The sequence below is a fragment of the Schistocerca cancellata genome, chromosome 3, assembly GCF_023864275.1.
Source record: "Schistocerca cancellata isolate TAMUIC-IGC-003103 chromosome 3, iqSchCanc2.1, whole genome shotgun sequence".
NCBI classification, from domain to species: Eukaryota; Metazoa; Arthropoda; class Insecta; order Orthoptera; family Acrididae; genus Schistocerca; species Schistocerca cancellata.
In genome coordinates this window covers 25,002,590-25,024,619 of record NC_064628.1, presented here as the reverse complement: position 1 = coordinate 25,024,619, position 22,030 = coordinate 25,002,590, and the positions used below count along the sequence as shown (strand labels likewise).

At 45.0% G+C, this 22,030-nt stretch overlaps 1 protein-coding gene across 1 annotated transcript in view; it reads right to left on the bottom strand.

Moving 5' to 3' along the window:
• LOC126175495 (cholecystokinin receptor-like) overlaps window positions 1-22,030 on the bottom strand; it is a 1,200,755-nt gene that overhangs the window by 739,523 nt on the left and 439,202 nt on the right. The window contains exon 4 of the mRNA XM_049922316.1: window positions 11,752-11,952. Within this exon, the coding sequence (XP_049778273.1) occupies window positions 11,752-11,952 (201 nt within the window). The remainder of the gene's footprint in view (window positions 1-11,751; window positions 11,953-22,030) is intronic.

Below are 22,030 nucleotides of genomic sequence, written 5' to 3'. Positions count from 1 at the left end.
AAATACCACACCACACAGGAGCGCTGTGACATCTGCAAAAATCCGATGCCTTGTGTTCACTGTAATCGATCATCATCCCCCGAACATCATCCCCCATTTGTTTCCATGTGAGGTTGTGCCTCCATCAACGAAATCAAACATTCTACAATGACAGTATCAAAAAACAGGTATCTCGTTGGCAGAAATATGTTCGTCGCCAGAGTATTTACGTCTACATCTTTATACATATTCTGTAAGGCACCGAACGGTACCCTGCTAAGGCTACTAGTCTTTTCTTTTCCTGTACCATTCGCAAATAATGCGGGAGAAAAACGACTATCTATATGTCTCCGAATGAGTCCTAATTTCTATTATCTTCATGGTCCTTACGCGAAATGTACGTCGGCGGCAGTAGAATTGTTCTGCAGTCAGCTTCAAATGGCGGTTCTCTAAATTTTCTGAATACTACGAGGTTGACTGAACAGTTTGGCCTCCACCTTTGTTGCTCTTCAACAGTTGGCAGCATTGGTATGCGGCAGGTACTGGTTTGTTCCGTAGCCTCTTCTCTACAGCTCCAGTTGACGGGATGCCTTAGCATTGAACGGTTGTGTTGTTACAGTGCAAAGTATGGAACCCTGCGCAGACGGTCGGTCAGTGCGATTTAAGCAACGTGCAGTCATTGAATTCTTGACAGCAGAAGGTGTCACCCCAAACGAGATTCATCAGAGAATGAAAGCAGTTTACGGTGATTGTGTTGATATGAGTACTTTGCGTCGTTGGGGGAGTAAGTCTAAAGATGTTGAAGCCGGAACATCTCACCTGCGTGACAAACAAAGAGTTGGATTTCCTGTGACAGCAACCATCGAGTGTCGCAAGCAAAATATTGACAGATTGATTCAGGACGATCGTCGTATCACTCAGAGAGAAATTGCAAGCACAATCGGCATTTCACAAGAACGTGTGGGTCACATTATTGCTTTGCTTGGCTATCGGAAGATCTGTGCACGATGGGTATCCCGAATGCTGACTCCTGAAATGAAGGCGCACAGACTTGAAATTTGCCAGAAACTCCTCTCGCGTTACGAGAATGAAGGTGACGCCTTTTTCCATTGAATTGTGGCAGGAGACGAAACGAGGGTGACGAAACGTCAGTGTATGGAATATCAACACAAAGACTCGACCCAGAAAAATAAATTCAAGATGCAGCCTATAACACTTCTGTTTGCTACTGTTATACCATAACCTCAAAACCGAAGGCAATTTGTAAAACAGAATTATTTTGTTGGATTAATAATGGTATAAAGCAACGGAACAGTGTTACCCTCTGAGAGGAATTTTGCTAGGTTGACCGTGTTGTTCCTAACGGAGGTGGCTTATCGGAAATGAAAGTCAGAATTACGTAAATATTTGAACAGTAACAAACAAAATTTTGCCTATCTGCCCTGTTTAACTGATAAAGAAAACGGTCGCCAGCCTAACTAGGCAAGAGAATGATTAACATTCTCGTTCAAGAAAATAGTTATTAGTAACTTTAATGGATAAACACAACCTATACTTTGTCACACGCGAGTGCAGTGAACTCTGACACATACATATGTTTACGGTAAGATTGAAGCTAACAACTGGAGCAGCACAAATTATTTGCAAAAATATAAGAGATAGCGAAACACACTATTACTTTCAGGGCTTAAAGAAATTATGGTTTTACTAATTAGTGGTCTTTCCGTTACTTGTTACCGCTCATTAATACAATAGACAAACTGTGTATCTTGTTATACTATTAATATGCACTTCCAATACACAAGAGAGACAAACACTTAGCAATCATGAACATATAGTTTTCTACTATTGCAGTTTCCCACTTTTACTACAGCGAAACACAATGTTGACAAAATTGCAAGAAACTGAGTCACCTTTTATAATTTACTACAGACAACAATGTGATCATTTACTTTATAAGTCTCAGTCTTAAGAACTTTTAATTTTGAAGTTGGCAACAGCACTTTAATAAGCAGTTTTAATAGCAATATTTTCAGCAAACAACATTTACTTTAACTCACTCTCTTGCCACATTAACTTTAACTTTCTTTTTACTAAGTTCAAGAGGCATTAATTAGCATAACATTGGTCATAAATGTTCTTTCATTAGGGACACTCGGATATCACTTTAGCTCCAATCCCAGAATATTTCCAGCTATTTATCCATTCTTCCGAGGCATTTGAAAGCGGCAGGAAAAGCCTCTCTCGGAACCAGCACAATATGCATCTTTTACATAGCAGTGCACCGACTCGTAGCTCGTCCCCGACTCGTAGCTCGTCCCCGACTGACTCTCAGTTCCACCTTTTCTACTTAGGCCAACCACAATTTGCGCGCGCTACACAGTTCCGTTCCCGAGGGGAACCACACTACGTCTTATACACAAAATTACTAACATTCCTAAGTGAGGATCAGCAATTTACATAACAGCAACCAAATGCATTAAATAAAACAAAACATTTACACATATTGACATCTCTACAAAAAATTATTCACACAAAATTACAATTATATACAGTAAGTTTTGTTCCCTCCAAATGGGACAAAGAATTTAAATGACAGATACACTAATTTGCATAGAAGCAAACCACATCAAAGTTTTAACAAAGAAAAGAGTATACAATTTTGTGTTATCTATTCAATCAAAAACATTTACAGGAGCTTAACGATGTAATATTAAATGAAACAAAAGCAAAATAAATGAGTAGAGCATTAGAGCTATGGTGTTACAAGCCCTCAGCTGGAAAAATCATGGCCACAGTGTTCTGGGACGCAGATGGTGTTATTCATGTTGATTCCCCTGATCGTGGAACAACAATAAATTCAGAGCGAACTCTGAAACGACGGCTAACAAGGGTCAGAAAGGAAAAGGGAAAAGTTTTCCTGAAGCATGACAATGCCAAACCACACTCTTCACGTGCCACCACAGCAGAACTTCAGAGACTGAACCTCACCACCGGACCGCATCGCCCATACAGTCCAAATTTAGCACCGTCCGACTTCCATCTGTTCCCAATAATGAAAGACGATCTGCTGGGACAGTGTTGTAACCACAGGAAAAAGCCAAGTCTAAGTAAAGTCTTTCTCAGGCAGCATGACAGAAATAGTACGTAGACAGTAGGTGAGTTAAAATGTAAAGCTGGACGCAGGGCATGGCAGAGCGGTCACAAAGAAACAGGTCGCAGCTGGATAGCCGAGACGGAAGCCCAAACTGCGGGGCAGCTGCGCGTATTAAGAAAGCAAAGAGACGTAAGCTATAAAGAGACAAAAGAAGCCCTGTTTAGAGGACCCTCGATAGGCAGTCGATTAGAAATATCAAAAGCGGACGCTTCTGGTTAGAGAGAGAAGTCTGGGAGGAGGAGAGAAAGAAAGAGGGCCCTTGGAGGGGACAGCAGCGCGTCATGAGGAGCCAATGGAGAGCTCAGACACAGTGCATAACCATATAGGAAGAGGCACCTGTATTCCTCCACCCAGCTTCTGAAAGAAAAGAATGAAGTGAATACTCAAACAGAACCAAATAAGGACAAGTTGCCTTCGACATTACGTCATGCCAAGCGCTGGCGGGGTCGAAGGAAGAAAGCTAACAAAACTCGGGAGCGCGCCGCTCCGGAGCTCTTGAGGTGAGGCTTCTACATCTACATTTATACTCCGCAAGCCACCCAACGGCGCGTGGCGGAGGGCACTTTACGTGCCCCAGTCATTACCTCCCTTTCCTGTTCCAGTCGCGTATGGTTCGCGGGAAGAACGACTGTCGGAAAGCATCCGTGCGCGCTCGAATCTCTCTAATTTTACATTCGTGATCTCCTCGGGAGGTATAAGTAGGGGGAAGCAATATATTGGATAACTCATCCAGAAACGCACCCTTTCGAAACCTGGACAGCAAACTACACCGCGATGCAGAGCGCCTCTCTTGCACGGTCTGCCACTTGAGTTTGCTAAACATCTCCGTAACACTATCACGCTTACCAAATAACCCTGTGACGAAAAGCGCCGCTCTTGTTTGGATCTTCTCTATCTCCTCTGTCAACCCGACGTGGTACGGATCCCACAATGATGAGCAATACTCAAGTATAGGTCGAACGAGTGTTTTGTAAGCCACCCGCTTTGTTGATGGACTACATTTTCTAAGGACTCTCCCAATGAATCTCAACCTGGCACCCGCCTTACCAACAATTAATTTTATATGATCATTCCACTTCAAATTGTGCCGTACACTTACTCCCAGATATTTTACAGAAGTAACTGCTACCAGTGTTTGTTCTGCTATCATATAATCATACAATAAATGATCCTTCTTTCTATGTATTCGCAATACATTACATTTGTCTATATTAAGGGTCAGTTGCCACTCCCTGCACCAAGTGCCTATCCGCTGCAGATCTTCCTGCATTTCGCTACAATTTTCTAATGCTGTAACTTCTCTGTATACTACAGCATCATCCGCGAAAAGTCGCATGGAACTTCCGACACTATCTACTATTCTAGTACGTCATTTATATATATTGAGGAAAGCAATGGTCACATAACACTCCCCTGTGGCACGCCAGAGGTTACTTTAACGTCTGTAGACGTCTCTCCATTGAGAATAACATACTGTGTTCTGTTTGCTAAAAACTCTTCAATCCAGCCACACAGCTGGTCTGATATTCCGTAGGCTCTTACTTTGTTTATCAGGCGACAGTGAGGAACTGTATCGAACGCCTTCCGGAAGTCAAGGAAAATGGCATTACCTGGGAGCCTGTATCTAATATTTTCTGGGTCTCATGAACGAATAAAGCCAGTTGGGTCTCACACGATCGCTGTTTCCGGAATCCATGTTGATTCCTACAGAGTAGATTCTGGGTTTCCAGAAATGACAGGATACGCGAGCAAAAAACATGTTCTAAAATTCTACAACATATCGATGTCAGGGATTTGAGCATTTGACCCTTCTTGAAAACTGGAACTACCTGTGCTCTTTTCCAATAATTTGGAACCTTCCGTTCCTCTAGAGACTTGCGGTACACGGTTTTTAGAAGGGGGGCAAGTTCTTTCGCGTACTCTGTGTAGTATCGAATTGGTATCCCGTCAGGTCCAGTGGACTTTCCTCTGTTGAGTGATTTCAGTTGCTTTTCTATTCCTTGGACACTTATTTCGATGTCAGCCATTTCTTTGTTCGTGCGAGGATTTAGAGAAGGAACTGCAGTGCGGTCTGCCTCTGTGAAACAGCTTTGGAAAAAGGTGTTTAGTAATTCAGCTTTACGCGTGTCATCCCCTGTTTCAATGCCATTATCATCCCAGAGTGTCTGGATATGCTGTTTCGATCCACTTAATGATTTAACGTAAGACAAGAACTTCCTAGGATTTTCTGACAACTCGGTTCATAGAATTTTCCTATCGAATTCATTGAACGCTTCACGCGTAGCCCTCCTTACGCTAACTTTGACATCGTTTAGCTTCTGTTCATTTCAAAGGTTTTGGCCGCGTTTAAACTTGCAGTGAAGCTCTCTCTGCTTTCGCAGTAGTTTCTCAACTTTGTTGTTGAACCACGGTGGTTTTTTCCCCGTTCCTCACAGTTTTACTCGGCACGTACCTGTCTAAAACGCATTTTACGATTGCCTTGAACTTTTTCCATAAACAATCAACATTGTCAGTGCCGGAACAGAAATTTTCGTTTTGGTCTGTTAGGTAGTCTGAAATCTGCCTCCTATTACTCTTGCTAAACCGATAAACCTTCCTCCCTTTTTTATATTCCTATTTACTTCGATATTCAGAGATGCTGCAACGGCCCTATGATCACTGATTCCCTGTTATGCGCTTACAGAGTCGAAAAGTTCGGGTCTGTTATCAGTAGGTCCAAGATTTTATCTCCACGAGTCGGTTCTCTGTTTAATTGCTCGAGGTAATTTTCGGATAGTGCACTCAGTATAACGCCACTCGATGCTCTGTCCCTAACACCCGTCCTAAACATCTGAGTGTCCCAGTGTATATCTGGTAAATTGAAATCTCCACTTAAGGTTTCCGGTAGGAACAGTGGTCAGTGTGCGTAGCAGCAGCCGACTTGGGCTGCGCAATGAGTTGTAGGCAGGCAGCAGGAGATAGTCGCTGATGGGCGGTTAGGCGGTAGCCGCGGGACTCCGTCGTTGGTAGTGTGGGCAGCAGTTTTACTGGCAGGCTTCTATAAGGCAGTCCGAACGATGGTAGTTAGTCACTGTCTCTGTGGATGACTTGGCCATTCCATAGGGACATTAACCAACGCAGTTAGGTTGATTGTACGCATTGGGAGAGCCAGTCCTGACAAAACTCTACCATCTGGTGAGCAAGATGTATGAAACAGGCGAAATACCCTCAGACATCCAGAAGAATATAATAATTCCAATCCCAAGGAAAGCAGGTGTTGACAGATGTGAAAATTACCGAACAATCAGTTTAATAAGCCACAGCTGCAAAGTACTAACACGAATTCTTTACAGACGAATGGAAAAACTAGTAGAAGCCGACCTCGGGGTAGATCAGTTTGGATTCCGTAGAAATACTGGAACACGTGAGGCAATACTGACCTTACGACTTATCTTAGAAGAAAGATTAAGGAAAGGCAAACCTACGTTTCTAGCATTTGTAGACTTAGAGAAAGCTTTTGACAATGTTGACTGGAATACTCTCTTTCAAATTCTAAAGGTGGCAGGGGTAAAATACAGGGAGCGAAAGGCTATTTACAATTTGTACAGAAAGCAGATGGCAGTTATAAGAGTCGAGGGACATGAAAGGGAAGCGGTAGTTGGGAAGGGAGTAAGACAGGGTTGTAGCCTCTCCCCGACGTTATTCAATCTGTATATTGAGCAAGCAGTAAAGGAAACAAAAGAACAATTTGGAGTAGGTATTAAAATCCATGGAGAAGAAATAAAAACTTTGAGGTTCGCCGATGACATTGTAATTCTGTCAGAGACAGCAAAGGACTTGGAAGAGCAGTTGAACGGAATGGATGGTGTCTTGAAGGGAGGATATAAGATGAACATCAGCAAAAGCAAAACGAGGATAATGGAATGTAGTGGAATTAAGTCGGGTGATGCTGAGGGTATTAGATTAGGAAATGAGACACATAAAGTAGTAAAGGAGTATTGCTACTTGGGGAGCAAAATAACTGATGATGGTCGAAGTAGAGAAGATATAAAATGTAGACTGGCAATGGCAAGGTAAGCGTTTCTGAAGAAGAGAAATTTGTTAACATCGAGTATAGATTTAAGTGTCTGGAAGTCATTTCTGAAAGTATTTGTATGGAGTGTAGCCATGTATGGAAGTGGAACATGGACGGTAAATAGTTTGGACAAGAAGAGAATAGAAGCTTTTGAAATGTGGTGCTACAGAAGAATGCTGAAGATTAGATGGGTAGATCACATAACTAATGAGGAAGTATTGAATAGGATTGGGGAGAAGAGAAGTTTGTGGCACAACTTGATTAGAAGAAGGGATCGATTGGTAGGACATGTTCTGAGGCATCAAAGGATCACAAATTTAGTATTGGAGGACAGCGTGGAGAGTAAAAATCATAGGGGGAGACCAAGAGATGAATACACTAAGCAGATTCAGAAGGATGTAGGTTGCAGTAGGTACTGGGAGATGAAGAGGCTTGCACAGGATAGAGTAGCATGGAGAGCTGCATCAAACCAGTCTCAGGACTGAAGACCACAACAACAACAACTTTCGTTGAATAAACTAGAATTTGTATACCGCACAGAAGGTTTGATTTCAACCCACCTCCTAGTATTGTACCTTCACACCAGGGATTATAGCATCTCAGTTAGAGCAAAAATTCTCTTTCTCACTAAGGTCAACCGGCTAAATCCCTTTCACGAACCGTGTCGCTCAATCCCAGGCAAAACCCGTGCTTGGGACGCGACAACATCGCTATACTTCTGATGAAGACGTCCAGAGAATTGCGAGACTGTGATGCGGAAACAGAGTGTCGACTTATTCCGTGACGGCTTCAGAAAACTTGTTCATCATTGGCAGAAATGTATCCAATTGGCTGGTGATTATGAGGAAAAGTGAATATTGGAAATTAAAGATAAAATTCTGCGTTTGGTTTGTTAAAATATTCCCATCCAAACCCAATTTGCGAAGGTGGAGGAATTACTTTTCATTCAACCCTCGTATTCATCGGAAAGAACGTCACCTTCCTACCAGAGATTCCCATTTGAGTTCCCGAAGCATCTCCATAATACTTGCATGTTTTTCGAACGTGCCGGTAGCAAATCTAGCAGACTGCCTCTCAATTTCTTCGATGTATTCCTTCAATCGGATCCCAATTACTCCGGTAGAACTAAAAAATGGGGCATACGAATTTCCGTCTCATATCGCTTTGCAACGTTACGCCTAGATATTTAGTCGACTTCATTCTGTCAAGCAGCACACCACTAATGCTGTATTCCAACATTATGGGTTTGTTTTTGCTACTCATCTACATTAACATTACACTTTTCTACATTTAGAACTAGCTGCCATTCACCACACCGAATAGAAATTTTGTGAAAGTCAACTTGTATAGTCCTACGCTCACTCAACGACGACACTTTCCCACACAGTGAGCATCACGAGTAAATAGCTGCTGATTGCTGCTCAGCCTGTCCACCACATCATTTATATGGTTCAAATGGCTCCGAGCACTATGGGACTTAACATCTATGGTCATCAGTCCCCTAGAACTTAGAACTACTTAAACCTAACTAACCTAAGGACAGCACACAACACCCAGCCATCACGAGGCAGAGAAAATTCCTGACCCCGCCGGGAATCGAACCCGGGAACCCGGGCGTGGGAAGCGAGAACGCTACCGCACGACCACGAGATGCGGGCTAATATAGATGCTATGTTGAGAAGTAAATGTGTAAACATGAAGAAAAAAGATGTAGAATGTTAATAATGTTTGTTTCATTTGAAAAGGTTTCAAGATTTTCAAATAAATTCGGAGATATTACTTTCCAATGCGCCGCCACAGATATACGAGGTGCGACAGTAAAGTAATGAGACTGACGTGAAAAAAATGTTGCTTTTCGTTTTAGTCAAGTTTAGTGTTGTCTCCTTCAAAGTAGTTCCCTTCTGATTACACACGCTTTCTCCAGCGCTTCTGCCATCGGTGGTAACATTTCTGGAACTCATCTTCTGCAATATCCTCCAAGATCCTCGTCATAGCTTTTTCGACAACTTGTGTTGTTTGAAAATGGTGTGCTTTGATCGCCGTTTTGACTCTTCTAAACAGAAAAAAGTAGCACGGAGCGATATCTGGTGAATAAGGTGGCTGTGGTAGTACTGTAATTTGTTTTGAGATTAAAAATTGCTGTACTGACAGAGCAGTATGGGATGGCGCATTATCGTGATGCAGAATCCAGTTATCAGCAATGTTGGCAAGGACACGAAGAACTTTCTTACAAAGTCTTTCTCAAATTTCTTTGTAGTAATATTGGTTAACTGTTTGTCCAGGAGGCACCCACTCTTTATGAACAATTCCCTTGGAATCAAAGAAGCACACAAGTATGCATTTCACTTTTGACTTTGACATGCGAGCTTTTTTTGGTCTGGGTGATCCCTTTGAGCACCATTGCGAACTTTGGCGTTTTGTCTCTGGATCGTACTGAAAAAACCAACTTTCACCACCAATGAAAACACGGCTCGACAATTCTGGATTGATCTCCGTTTGCTCTAACAGATCGGCTTCCACAATTTTTCGTGTTTCTCGCTGTTGTGATGTGCGATTTTTGGGGACCATTTTTGCACAAATCTTTCTCATACCAAGGTCTTAAGTTATTATTAGACGAACCGTTTTTCGATTGATCTTCAGTTCTTTTTCAATCATCAGTCTTCGATCAGATCGTACTAGTTCACGCGCCCCGGCCAAGTTCACATCCGTCCGTGAGGATTGATGGTCGTCCACTGCGGTCTTCATCTTCAACATTCGTTCAGCCTTCACTAAACATTTTATGCCAACGAAAAACTTGAGCTCTTGACATAACCTCCTCTCCAAAAAGCCTTCTGAAGCTTACCGTAAGTTGTCGACGCATTGTCATCCAATTTAACGCAAAAAGAAATGGCATACCGTTGCGGAATATTATGCGGTTCCATTTCCGTGACGAGAGACACAAACACGTGTTAACTTATTACAGCACAACTCACGACTGAGCAGTTGCATCGATGTGCCGCTTGGACTAGAAGCAGCTTATAGACCAAGGTCAAAGATATTGTGCTTACACAGGCCTGCAGGGTTGCCACATCTTGCAAAGAAAATCAGTCTCATTACTTTATTGTCTCACCTCATATATTCTTGACACAAGTACGAGGGCAGTTCAATAAGTAATGCAACACTTTTTTTTTTTTTCTGAAACAGGGTTTGTTTTATTCAGCATTGAAATACACCAGGTTATTCCCCAATCTTTTGGCTACACAACACTATTTTTCAACGTAATCTCCATTCAGTGCTACGGCCTTACGCCACCTTGAAATGAGGGCCTGTATGCCTGCACGGTACCATTCCACTGGTCGATGTCGGAGCCAACGTCGTACTGCATCAATAACTTCTTCATCATCCGCGTAGTGCCTCCCACGGATTGCGTCCTTCATTGGGCCAAACATATGGAAATCCGACGGTGCGAGATCGGGGCTGTAGGGTGCATGAGGAAGAACAGTCCACTGAAGTTTTGTGAGCTCCTCTCGGGTGCGAAGACTTGCGTGAGGTCTTGCGTTGTCATGAAGAAGTTCGTTCAGATTTTTGTGCCTACGAACACGCTGAAGTCGTTTCTTCAATTTCTGAAGAGTAGCACAACACACTTCAGAGTTGATCGTTTGACCATGGGACAGACATCGAACAGAATAACGCCTTCAGCGTCCCAGAAGACTGTAACCGTGACTTTACCGGCTGAGGGTATGGCTTTAAACTTTTTCTTGGTAGGGGAGTGGGTGTGGCGCCACTCCATCGATTGCCGTTTTGTTTCAGTTTCGAAGTGATGAACCCATGTTTCATCGCCTGTAACAATCTTTGACAAGAAATTGTCACCCTCAGCCAAATGACGAGCAAGCAATTCCGCACAGATGGTTCTCCTTTGCTCTTTATGGTGTTCGGTTAGACAACGAGGGACCCAGCGGGAACAAACCTTTGAATATCCCAACTGGTGAACAATTGTGACAGCACTACCAACAGAGATGTCAAGTTGAGCACTGAGTTGTTTGATGGTGATCCGTCGATCATCTCGAACGAGTGTGTGTTCGCACGCTCCGCCATTGCAGGAGTCACAGCTGTGCACGGCCGGCCCGCACGCGGGAGATCAGACAGTCTCGCTTGACCTTGCGGCGATGATGACACACGCTTTGCCCAACGACTCACCGTGCCTTTGTCCACTGCCAGATCACCGTAGACATTCTGCAAGCGCCTACGAATATCTAAGATGCCCTGGTTATCCGCCAAAAGAAACTCAATCACTGCCCGTTGTTTGCAACGCACATCCGTTACAGACGCCATTTTAACAGCTCCGTACAGCGCTGCCACCTGTCGGAAGTCAATGAAACTATACGAGACGAAGCGGGAATGTTTGAAAATATTCCACAAGAAATTTCCGGTTTTTTCAACCAAAATTGGCCGAGAAAAAAAAATGTGTTGCTTTACTTATTGAACTGCCCTCGTACATTCACTTAACCAGTGCACAACGACAACGACAACGCCGTTCTCGGACAGCATACGCGCGGGCTGCCGGGCTGGCGCGCGGACTCACCTGGCTCCCTCATCTGCTGGAGGCGGGAGGCGAGCAGCACGGGGGCGGAGGCGGCCAGGCTGAGCAGCCAGACGGCGCACATCACCTTGCACGCGTGCCACCGCGTCTGCCAGCGCCGCGACGACAGCGGCCGGCAGATGGCGAAGTAGCGCTCCAGAGAGATGGCCACCAGCGTCCACACGGCCACCGACACCGACACCGCTGCAACACACGGACACCCAGGGGATGGGGCACCTGCAGGTACCTTCACAATCTGCACTGAGCAGCAGCTGGGAGGGTCTGGTGGCGTCGGCACAATGACACCGATACCACTGCAACCTCCTTACAAAACTATACAGGAGACCGGGCACCAGTATACAGGGTCTATACTCTGAACACTACCTGGGATGGCGTAGGACACTGATGCCACTACAGCACATGAGCGCATCCTCATACCACTGCACAGAAGGTGGGGCACCAGCAGCCACCTACAGTATCTACAGGGCTATTACAAATGATTGAAGCGATTTCATAAATTCACTGTAGCTCCATTCATTGACATATGGTCACGACACGCTACAGATACGTAGAAAAACTCATAAAGTTTTGTTCGGCTGAAGCCGCACTTCAGGTTTCTGCCGCCAGAGCGCTCGAGGGCGCAGTGAGACAAAATGGAGACAGGAGCCGAGAAAGCGTATGTCGTGCTTGAAATGCACTCACATCAGTCAGTCATAACAGTGCAGCGACACTTCAGGACGAAGTTCAACAAAGATCCACCAACTGCTAACTCCATTTGGCGATGGTATGCGCAGTTTAAATCTTCTGGATGCCTCTGTAAGGGGAAATCGACGGATCGGCCTGCAGTGAGCGAAGAAACGGTTGAACGCGTGCGGGCAAGTTTCACGCGTAGCCCGCGGAAGTCGACGAATAAAGCAAGCAGGGAGCTAAACGTACCACAGCCGACGGTTTGGAAAATCTTACGGAAAAGGCTAAAGCAGAAGCCTTACCGTTTACAATTGCTACAAGCCCTGACACCCGATGACAAAGTCAAACGCTTTGAATTTTCGGCGCGGTTGCAACAGCTCACGGAAGAGGATGCGTTCAGTGCGAAACTTGTTTTCAGTGATGAAGCAACATTTTTTCTTAATGGTGAAGTGAACAGACACAATGTGCCAATCTGGGCGGTAGAGAATCCTCACGCATTCGTGCAGCAAATTCGCAATTCACCAAAAGTTAACGTGTTTTGTGCAATCTCACGGTTTAAAGTTTACGGCCCCTTTTTCTTCTGCGAAAAGAACGTTACAGGACACGTGTATCTGGACATGCTGGAAAATTGGCTCATGCCACAACTGGAGACCGACAGCGCCGACTTCATCTTTCAACAGGATCGTGCTCCACCGCACTTCCATCATGATGTTCGGCATTTCTTAAACGGGAGATTGGAAAACCGATGGATCGGTCGTGGTGGAGATCATGATCAGCAATTCATGTCATGGCCTCCACGCTCTCCCGACTTAACCCCATGCGATTTCTTTCTGTGGGGTTATGTGAAAGATTCAGTGTTTAAACCTCCTCTACCAAGAAACGTGCCAGAACTGCGAGCTCGCATCAACGATGCTTTCGAACTCATTGATGGGGACATGCTGCGCCGAGTGTGGGAGGAACTTGATTATCGGCTTGATGTCTGCCGAATCACTAAAGGGGCACATATCGAACATTTGTGAATGCCTAAAAAAACTTTCTGAGTTTTTGTATGTGTGTGCAAAGCATTGTGAAAATATCTCAAATAATAAAGTTATTGTAGAGCTGTGAAATCGCTTCAATCATTTGTAATAACCCTGTACTTTCTACGTAGTAGCCGGCGCACTATAGTACTCCAGTGGGATGACCAAAGGCGTCGACACTGCCAAAGACACGGATATAGCTGCTACACACACGGACCTCCTCACAATACTACGCAGCAGATGGGCGATCAGCATTTGGCTGCATCATTTAGACTGTGAGCTAGCTGGGGCAGCATAGTGCAGCGGGACGGCAACCTGCGTTGACACTTGTAAGACAACCGCTGCAACGTATAGGCGCCTCTTCAGAACACTTTATAGGATGCATGTTGAAACTTATGTATTTGTTACGAACGTTCTACAAGTTACGTATCATCGCGAATCATTCACACGTCTCAAAGCCTCTATAGTCCATGTTCTCGTGTGCTAGAGAAGTCTTTTTGGCTGAGAAGTGAGAAAGAATGTATTAGAGGGGTACTTTGAATCGGAAGACTTGTCAGCTAATCAGATACCTTGGCGCAGAGTTTCAAGTTCGATATGGCCCTGTACACTGGCAGACACTCTTCCCTTAGTCAGCAACTCAAGCTGTTAACATCGTACTGCCTGCTCAGGATTTGTAAAGTTCAGACATTTGAAACTTCCTGTAGGATTAAAACTGTGTGCCGGACCGAGACTCGAACTCGGGACCTTTGCCTTTGGCGGGCAAGTGCTCTACCAAGGTTCGCAGAAGAGCTTCTGTGAAATTTGGAAGGTAGGAGACGAGGTACTGGCAGAACTGAAGCTGTGAGGACGGGTCGTGAGTCGTGCTTGGGTAGCTCAGTTGGTAGAGCACTTGCTCGCGAAAGGCAAAGCACCCGAGTTCGAGTCTCGGTCCGGCACACAGTTTTAATCTGTGAGGAAGTTTCATATCAGCGCACACTCCGCTGCAGAGTGAAAATCTCATTCTTCAGACATTTCAGACATTTGTCTTGTGTAATACTGAGATAAGAATTTCTAAGCTGCAGACCCCCTGATCACTGATGAGATAGTTGCTTACTAGCACTGCATTGGGGAGATATAATATCACATTATTTTTCAGGTGCAGCTGGGTGAAATCCTTTTGCAATTGTCTATCTCTGTGAGTGGGGTTAACTCTTTGGCGAACTCAACATAAGAGTATCAATAACTACTTTACATTGCGTCATTCGATTATAGAAGTCATCAGCCAACATTACTTTTCACTCTATAAATAGCATTACCTATATTGTGAAGCATATGGGCTCAGTTTTCTACCTTTTGTGAAAATTTAGTATTGTATAAGCATGTAGTCATTTTGAGGATTAATAACTGAAATTAATTTAAAATTATGCGGACTGAAGCGTCGAATGAAAATGCAAGTATGCACTGAACCCAGGTCTCTTGCTCACTAGCCAGATACGCTAACCGCTACGACACGCTGACTCAGTGGCTTTGCACAACTGCACGGACTACCGTAGCACAGCTCCCTCCTCAGTCCAAACTGTCACTCACGCCTCGGTACACTTGGTATTCCCCCTAAACTTGGACAGCATTGTGGAGGCTGTCCAACTGTTTTGGAATAACATCTCAGCATCGAACGGAGTGGATGATCCTGGCTGAAACATTGGTACAGGTGCTTTAATCAAATTGAACTACACTCCTGGAAATGGAAAAAAGAACACATTGACACCGGTGTGTCAGACCCACCATACTTGCTCCGGACACTGCGAGAGGGCTGTACAAGCAATGATCATACGCACGGCACAGCGGACACACCAGGAACCGCGGTGTTGGCCGTCGAATGGCGCTAGCTGCGCAGCATTTGTGCACCGCCGCCGTCAGTGTCAGCCAGTTTGCCGTGGCATACGGAGCTCCATCGCAGTCTTTAACACTGGTAGCATGCCGCGACAGCGTGGACGTGAACCGTATGTGCAGTTGACGGACTTTGAGCGAGGGCGTATAGTGGGCATGCGGGAGGCCGGGTGGACGTTCCGCCGAATTGCTCAACACGTGGGGAGTGAGGTCTCCACAGTACATCGATGTTGTCGCCAGTGGTCGGCGGAAGGTGCACGTGCCCGTCGACCTGGGACCGGACCGCAGCGACGCACGGATGCACGCCAAGACCGTAGGATCCTACGCAGTGCCGTAGGGGACCGCACCGCCACTTCCCAGCAAATTAGGGACACTGTTGCTCCTGGGGTATCGGCGAGGACCATTCGCAACCGTCTCCATGAAGCTGGGCTACGGTCCCGCACACCGTTAGGCCGTCTTCCGCTCACGCCCCAACATCGTGCAGCCCGCCTCCAGTGGTGTCGCGACAGGCGTGAATGGAGGGACGAATGGAGACGTGTCGTCTTCAGCGATGAGAGTCGCTTCTGCCTTGGTGCCAATGATGGTCGTTTGCGTGTTTGGCGCCGTGCAGGTGAGCGCCACAATCAGGACTGCATACGACCGAGGCACACAGGGCCAACACCCGGCATCATGGTGTGGGGAGCGATCTCCTACACTGGCCGTACACCACTGGTGATCGTCGAGGGGACACTGAATAGTGCACGTTACATCCAAACCGTCATCGAACCCATCGTTCTACCATTCCTAGACCGGCAAGGGAACTTGCTGTTCCAACAGGACAATGCACGTCCGCATGTATCCCGTGCCACCCAACGTGCTCTAGAAGGTGTAAGTCAACTACCCTGGCCAGCAAGATCTCCGGATCTGTCCCCCATTGAGCATGTTTGGGACTGGATGAAGCGTCGTCTCACGCGGTCTGCACGTCCAGCACGAACGCTGGTCCAACTGAGGCGCCAGGTGGAAATGGCATGGCAAGCCGTTCCACAGGACTACATCCAGCATCTCTACGATCGTCTCCATGGGAGAATAGCAGCCTGCATTGCTGCGAAAGGTGGATATACACTGTACTAGTGCCGACATTGTGCATGCTCTGTTGCGTGTGTCTATGTGCCTGTGGTTCTGTCAGTGTGATCATGTGATGTATCTGACCCCAGGAATGTGTCAATAAAGTTTCCCCTTCCTGGGACAATGAATTCACGGTGTTCTTATTTCAATTTCCAGGAGTGTATATGGTTTCAGAGACCCTCTCACTTTTCAAAACTCTATGTGTATATGCAGGCTGAAGCAACGAGTGAAAATTTGTACCAAGGCTGGGAACTTGAATCTGGGTCTCCTGCGCTAACCACTGCACCACGTCGGCCCAGTGGCTTTGCTCACTTGCGTGGACTACTCTAGTACTCCTCCCCCTCTCATTCACATCTCAGCCGACTTGATATTCACTGTAAAAGCAACTGTACTAGGCTGGTGTAGTGATTAGCTTATCTGCCTCGAATGTGGGAGACCTGAGTTCGAATTCTGATCCTGATGCAAATTTTCATTCATTTTCTTCAGTCTGCGTGTATACGTCATAGATGTTTGGGACCTGAAAAGATCTCTGGAACCATATAGTTTCATTTGATATAAATTTCTCGCGAATTATTTACACCCGGGATTATTGTTCAATCCTACTAACTTTCACACTCCTTTGTACATGTGCTCATTCCTCCTTTCTTCGTACCAGTAGCACGAGCGACTGCAACAACATTAAAATCAGTTGCCTACAGTGGAATTAATATTTCGACATACCGCTAGCACAGTATTTTCCAGTCTCATTTTCTGCGAAATAAAGTAGGTGCGAGATGGAGAGCACTCCGTCTTCAGGCCATGAGTGGCCTACCGGGACCATCCGACCGCTGAGTCATCCTCAGAAGAGGATGCGGATAGGAGGGGCGTGGGGTCAGCACACCGCTGTCCTTTCGTTAGGTTGTAGCGGTTCCTTTATCTCATTCCCTAACTAATTATCCAATTACGACGCGATATGGAATGATGCCAACGCGACACATTACTCTGTTGGGCATGCTAAAAGCTCAAGTTATTCTTTGCGAATTGTTGCATGTGGAGAGCTACGTTGGCAATGAAAAAAGTCTAACAAGTGCGTATCTTACCTAGCTGGACAGTAGGGTAGGTTTGCCTACCTCGTGTCTTCTAGGGTTATCTCGTTGTTGATTTCCTTCTCCGCCAGCTGCGAACTCTAACATTCAGGCAACAAACAGTGAATAATAAAATGATAAGTGGGAATATCTCAACGCTACTACAGTAAAATCCGGTCTCGTAAACTGAGATACCGCCGGGAGAGCGAAGTGCTGACGACATACCCCTCCATACCCGCATCCATTGACGCCCGTGGGCTGAGGATGACACGGCGGCCGGTCGGAGTGTAACGCCGGAAATGCATATCCTTTTATTTCCATCTATTGTACTATAAATTTGTTTCCTTATTTTTGTTGCCTGAATACATGACATTTCTGTGTCTTTATATATTGTAATTGTTTTACTGTTTGTATATATATTTTTATGCATTTATGTCGATGTATAATTGGTTTGTTTCGTAAATATTATTTGTATTTTTACGCTGGGTCTTGCCTAGGGAAAACTGCTATCGAACGATTACATCGATAGGTCGTGTGAAGAATCAAAGTGTGTAGGATCTTTGGTAGTGTTAACTCTGTCGCTTGGAGCGCGGGCAGAGAGGGAGTCTGGCTGGAGTAGCGAGTGGAGCAAGTGTGTTGTGTGAAGCTCCCGCGAGTTGCTGCGCTTTCGGGGTTTGGCAGCATGTAATTGCGCTCGACTTGCGATGATAGTTTCTGACATGGTGTCGCGGACGGGAAGCATTAGCTAGCGCACATCAAGAGCCCGTTTCGCCTGGTGACCGTGTCGAGAAGAAGGCGCGCCAACATCCAGCTTCTGCAACAGCGACGGCTGACAATGAGTGACTGTCGCCACCTCCTCGATCGACGGCTTCAAACCTTCAATCAACCAACAAGGAAGACTGGAAGCACGTAAAGTTTTAGAACTGTATGGCAGACCTCAGCTTTTCAAACTTTTACAATTGTTGCATCACAAAATTACAGCAACTTAGCATGAACGTTTGTTGCTCATTGTCCCAATTGCATTGCCAAGCAGGGTCCCTTCCTTTTCCGAAATGAACCCGAGTGTCATTGAAATTCAAACGCCAGCATTAAAGTAACATAATTCAATTTCGCTGCTTTAATTTCAAAGTTCAGTTAAAGTATTCATAGCTGGCTACAATATCTAGATTACACAAGCACAAATTAAGAGTGCTAGTTTTGTTACCATATTTTAGCTTACCTGTGACTGCAGCTCAGCTTGGTACGTACTAAATTTTACTATTGTTAATTGTTCAGAATCATTTAATTCAAGTTCAAAGTTAAATCTCTTATTTCTAAATTGCGTAGATTCAAGTAGCTTTTGAAATTATTGTTGAGGTTGTCCAAGACTAACCGTATTTTACTGAATTTCGATGTGCTTCAGAAAGAAAGCTCACTATTAACTTCAGTCACTAAATTAACTTTCGATTTTCCGGTTTTATTAATTCTTTTGCTAAATTATGTCAGAGTGTAGCGAAATTTATTACTTCTGACAAACTTTCAGTTTTCACACTACACTTGTCAACCTTCAGTTGCCACGCTTCTAGTGTTAATTATATGTGTAATAATCTTTCTTTTTGAGTTACTATAGTAATTGTCCTTAGGACTGGCGACCGTAATTTCCCCCAAATCTCAAATATCTAATTACCGCTAGTTGATTGTTAACGTAACGGCCGCACATTTACTTTCTTTATTAACTTTACCCCTTTTTCAAAATTAATTTCCAACAGTGTCATTAGCATTTTTCCTTTCATTTAGATGTAACCCTTTCCTCCCTCTTTACCGACAAATTAACCTCGGTGACGATTGCTTTTCCGAAATTTCCATTAGGTACACACGGTTTAATTTCTCACTGTCATTAAGGTCGATAAGTGAGGGGGAGGTTACAGGTGCCGTTGGGCTTTTCAAAGCCTGTTCTGGCGGAGTTTACTTTAGTTTAGTACTGCAATAACAATCGCAAAATAAAGGGAGTCCACCTGATTTTTATTGCTGTAGATCTCAAAATCCGGAAAACAATTGGTTATTATGATACATCACTTGAGAGCCAAACTAAAAGAAACGTGTACATCGAAGTTCACGGAACGTAAATGTCATTTATCGTCACTTTATTTTCATAGTAGTACAAGACCGATCGCACACAAATGTTCTCCGAGGCTACTTGAAATTTTAATTCTCTTTTGATATTACAAAATAGTCACTCGTAAGAGTGACATCTTGTAAGCTTGACTACGAACGCTAGACTGCCTGATGAGGAAGCCTAAGTGTTTAGCGCCTGCCCTCTCAGGCAAAATTAGAAAACCATCAGGATACTTGCAAATCTGCCGAGCCAAGTAAATGCACGGCCGTTCTCCCTGTACACCACAGTACGATACTGCTTGTACTCACCCCACCGTTCCTACGCTTCAGGACCATCTGCCTTTTTGTCAGATGAGTAGGCTGACCGCTGTTTACTGCTTGCTAACTTATAGCAGCATAAGATTTCATATACTGTACCATAAAAGATGATTTCAGACCTGAAACGTGGCACAAGGGCCACAAACTATTGGAAAATACAGTGGGCTGTTACATTTGCATAGCACGCCTTAGCCCTGCAAGGAAAGGTGGATTTACTCTGGCAGGATCATTAGGACAGTTGAAGATCTTGGTTGGAGTTTACCTTTATTTAGATTATGTTACAGGTGCATTTACCTGTTCCGTTATGAAAGTTTGCTTACCACGTCGTATTGTATTAAGAAGATGTGGATCGCGTTGTAGTTCTTTCATGGGTCACATTCCATACAAAGGAGAATGTCTTCAGGGCATTAATACACGAGCCATAACCTGCGATGCACTCACAGGTACCGTTTACAAGTAACGTTGCTAAATCCGAATAACAGGACCAGGAAAAAGAAAGGAATAGAAGAACTCAGTGGTAGGTTTTTTACAGTTCCGGCCGGAGTGGCCGAGCGGTTCTAGGTGCTACAGTCGGGAAGCGCGCGACCGCTACGGTCACAGGTTCGAATCCTGCCTCGGGCATGGATATGTGTGATGTCCTTAGGTTAGTTAGGTTTAAGTAGTTCTGAGTTCTAGGGGACTGATGACCTCAGAAATTAAGTCCCATAGTGCTCAGAGGCATTTGAACATTTTTTTTTTTTTTACAGTGTACTCCGTGATTCGTCACTTGTGACGGAGTAGCTTTTCATCGTCCATCGGCCATCGGCAGTCTTTTTTTTTTATTTTTATTTTATTTTATTTTATTTTATTTTTTTTTGGGGGGGGGGGGGCGCCGTACAACCGGCGAGAGTCTAACACATTGTGGTTCAGGGAATGGCAGTGCAATTTTTGAAGGTAGATGGTGGTAGGGGGAGAGGGGTTAGGGTTGATAGGAGTCGTCAGCGTACAGTACCTGTGCGTTGCAAGCCGACCCTCTTGTTGAGATAATAACCGCGACGGTTGGGGTCAGTGTTCTCAATGAGTACTATCATTTTAGGAGCCTGGGCCAGTGAACAACCCCGATGACAGAGTGTGGATCTACATTGTAGCAGTCGGTCGTCCACCACTGTCCTAATAACGGCCCTGCCGTCTGTGATAGAATCTGTCAGGGAAGTACTTGTTAAACACAGGAAATCTCGCACGCACTGCAGTAATTAATAAACAATAAAACAGCTTAAATACGAGTAAAATGAGAGCTTCAGTACGAGGTGCATTCAAGTTCTAAGGCCTCCGATTTTTTTTTCTAATTAACTACTCACCCGAAATCGATGAAACTGGCGTTACTTCTCGACGTAGTCGCCCTGCAGACGTACACATTTTTCACAACGGTGACGCCATGATTTCATGGCAGCGGCGAAGGCTTCTTTATGAGTCTGTTTTGACCACTGGAAAATCGCTGAGGCAATACCAGCACGGCTGGTGAATGTGCGGCCACGGAGAGTGTCTTTCATTGTTGGAAAAATCCAAAAGTCACTAGGAGCCAGGTCAGGTGAGTAGGGAGCATGAGGAATCACTTCAAAGTTGTTATCACGAAGAAACTGTTGCGTAACGTTAGCTCGATGTGCGGGTGCATTGTCTTGGTGAAACAGCACACGCGCAGCCCTTCCCAGACGTTTTTGTTGTAGTGCAGGAAGGAATGTGTTCTTGAAAACATTTTCGTAGGATGAACCTGTTACCGTAGTAACGCAATGGGAACGCAATGGGTAAGGATTACGCCCTCGCTGTCCCAGAACACGGACACCATCATTTTTTCAGCACTGGCTGTTACCCGAAATTTTTTTGTTGGCGGTGAATCTGTGTGCTTCCATTGAGCTGACTGGCGCTTTGTTTCTGGATTGAAAAATGGCATCCACGTCTCATCCATAGTCACAACCGACGAAAAGAAAGTCCCGTTCATGCTGTCGTTGCGCGTCAACATTGCTTGGCAACATGCCACACGGGCAGCCATGTGGTCGTCCGTCAGCATTCGCGGCACCCACCTGGATGGCACTTTTCGCATTTTCAGGTCGTCATGCAGGACTGTGTGCACAGAACCCACACAAATGCCAACTC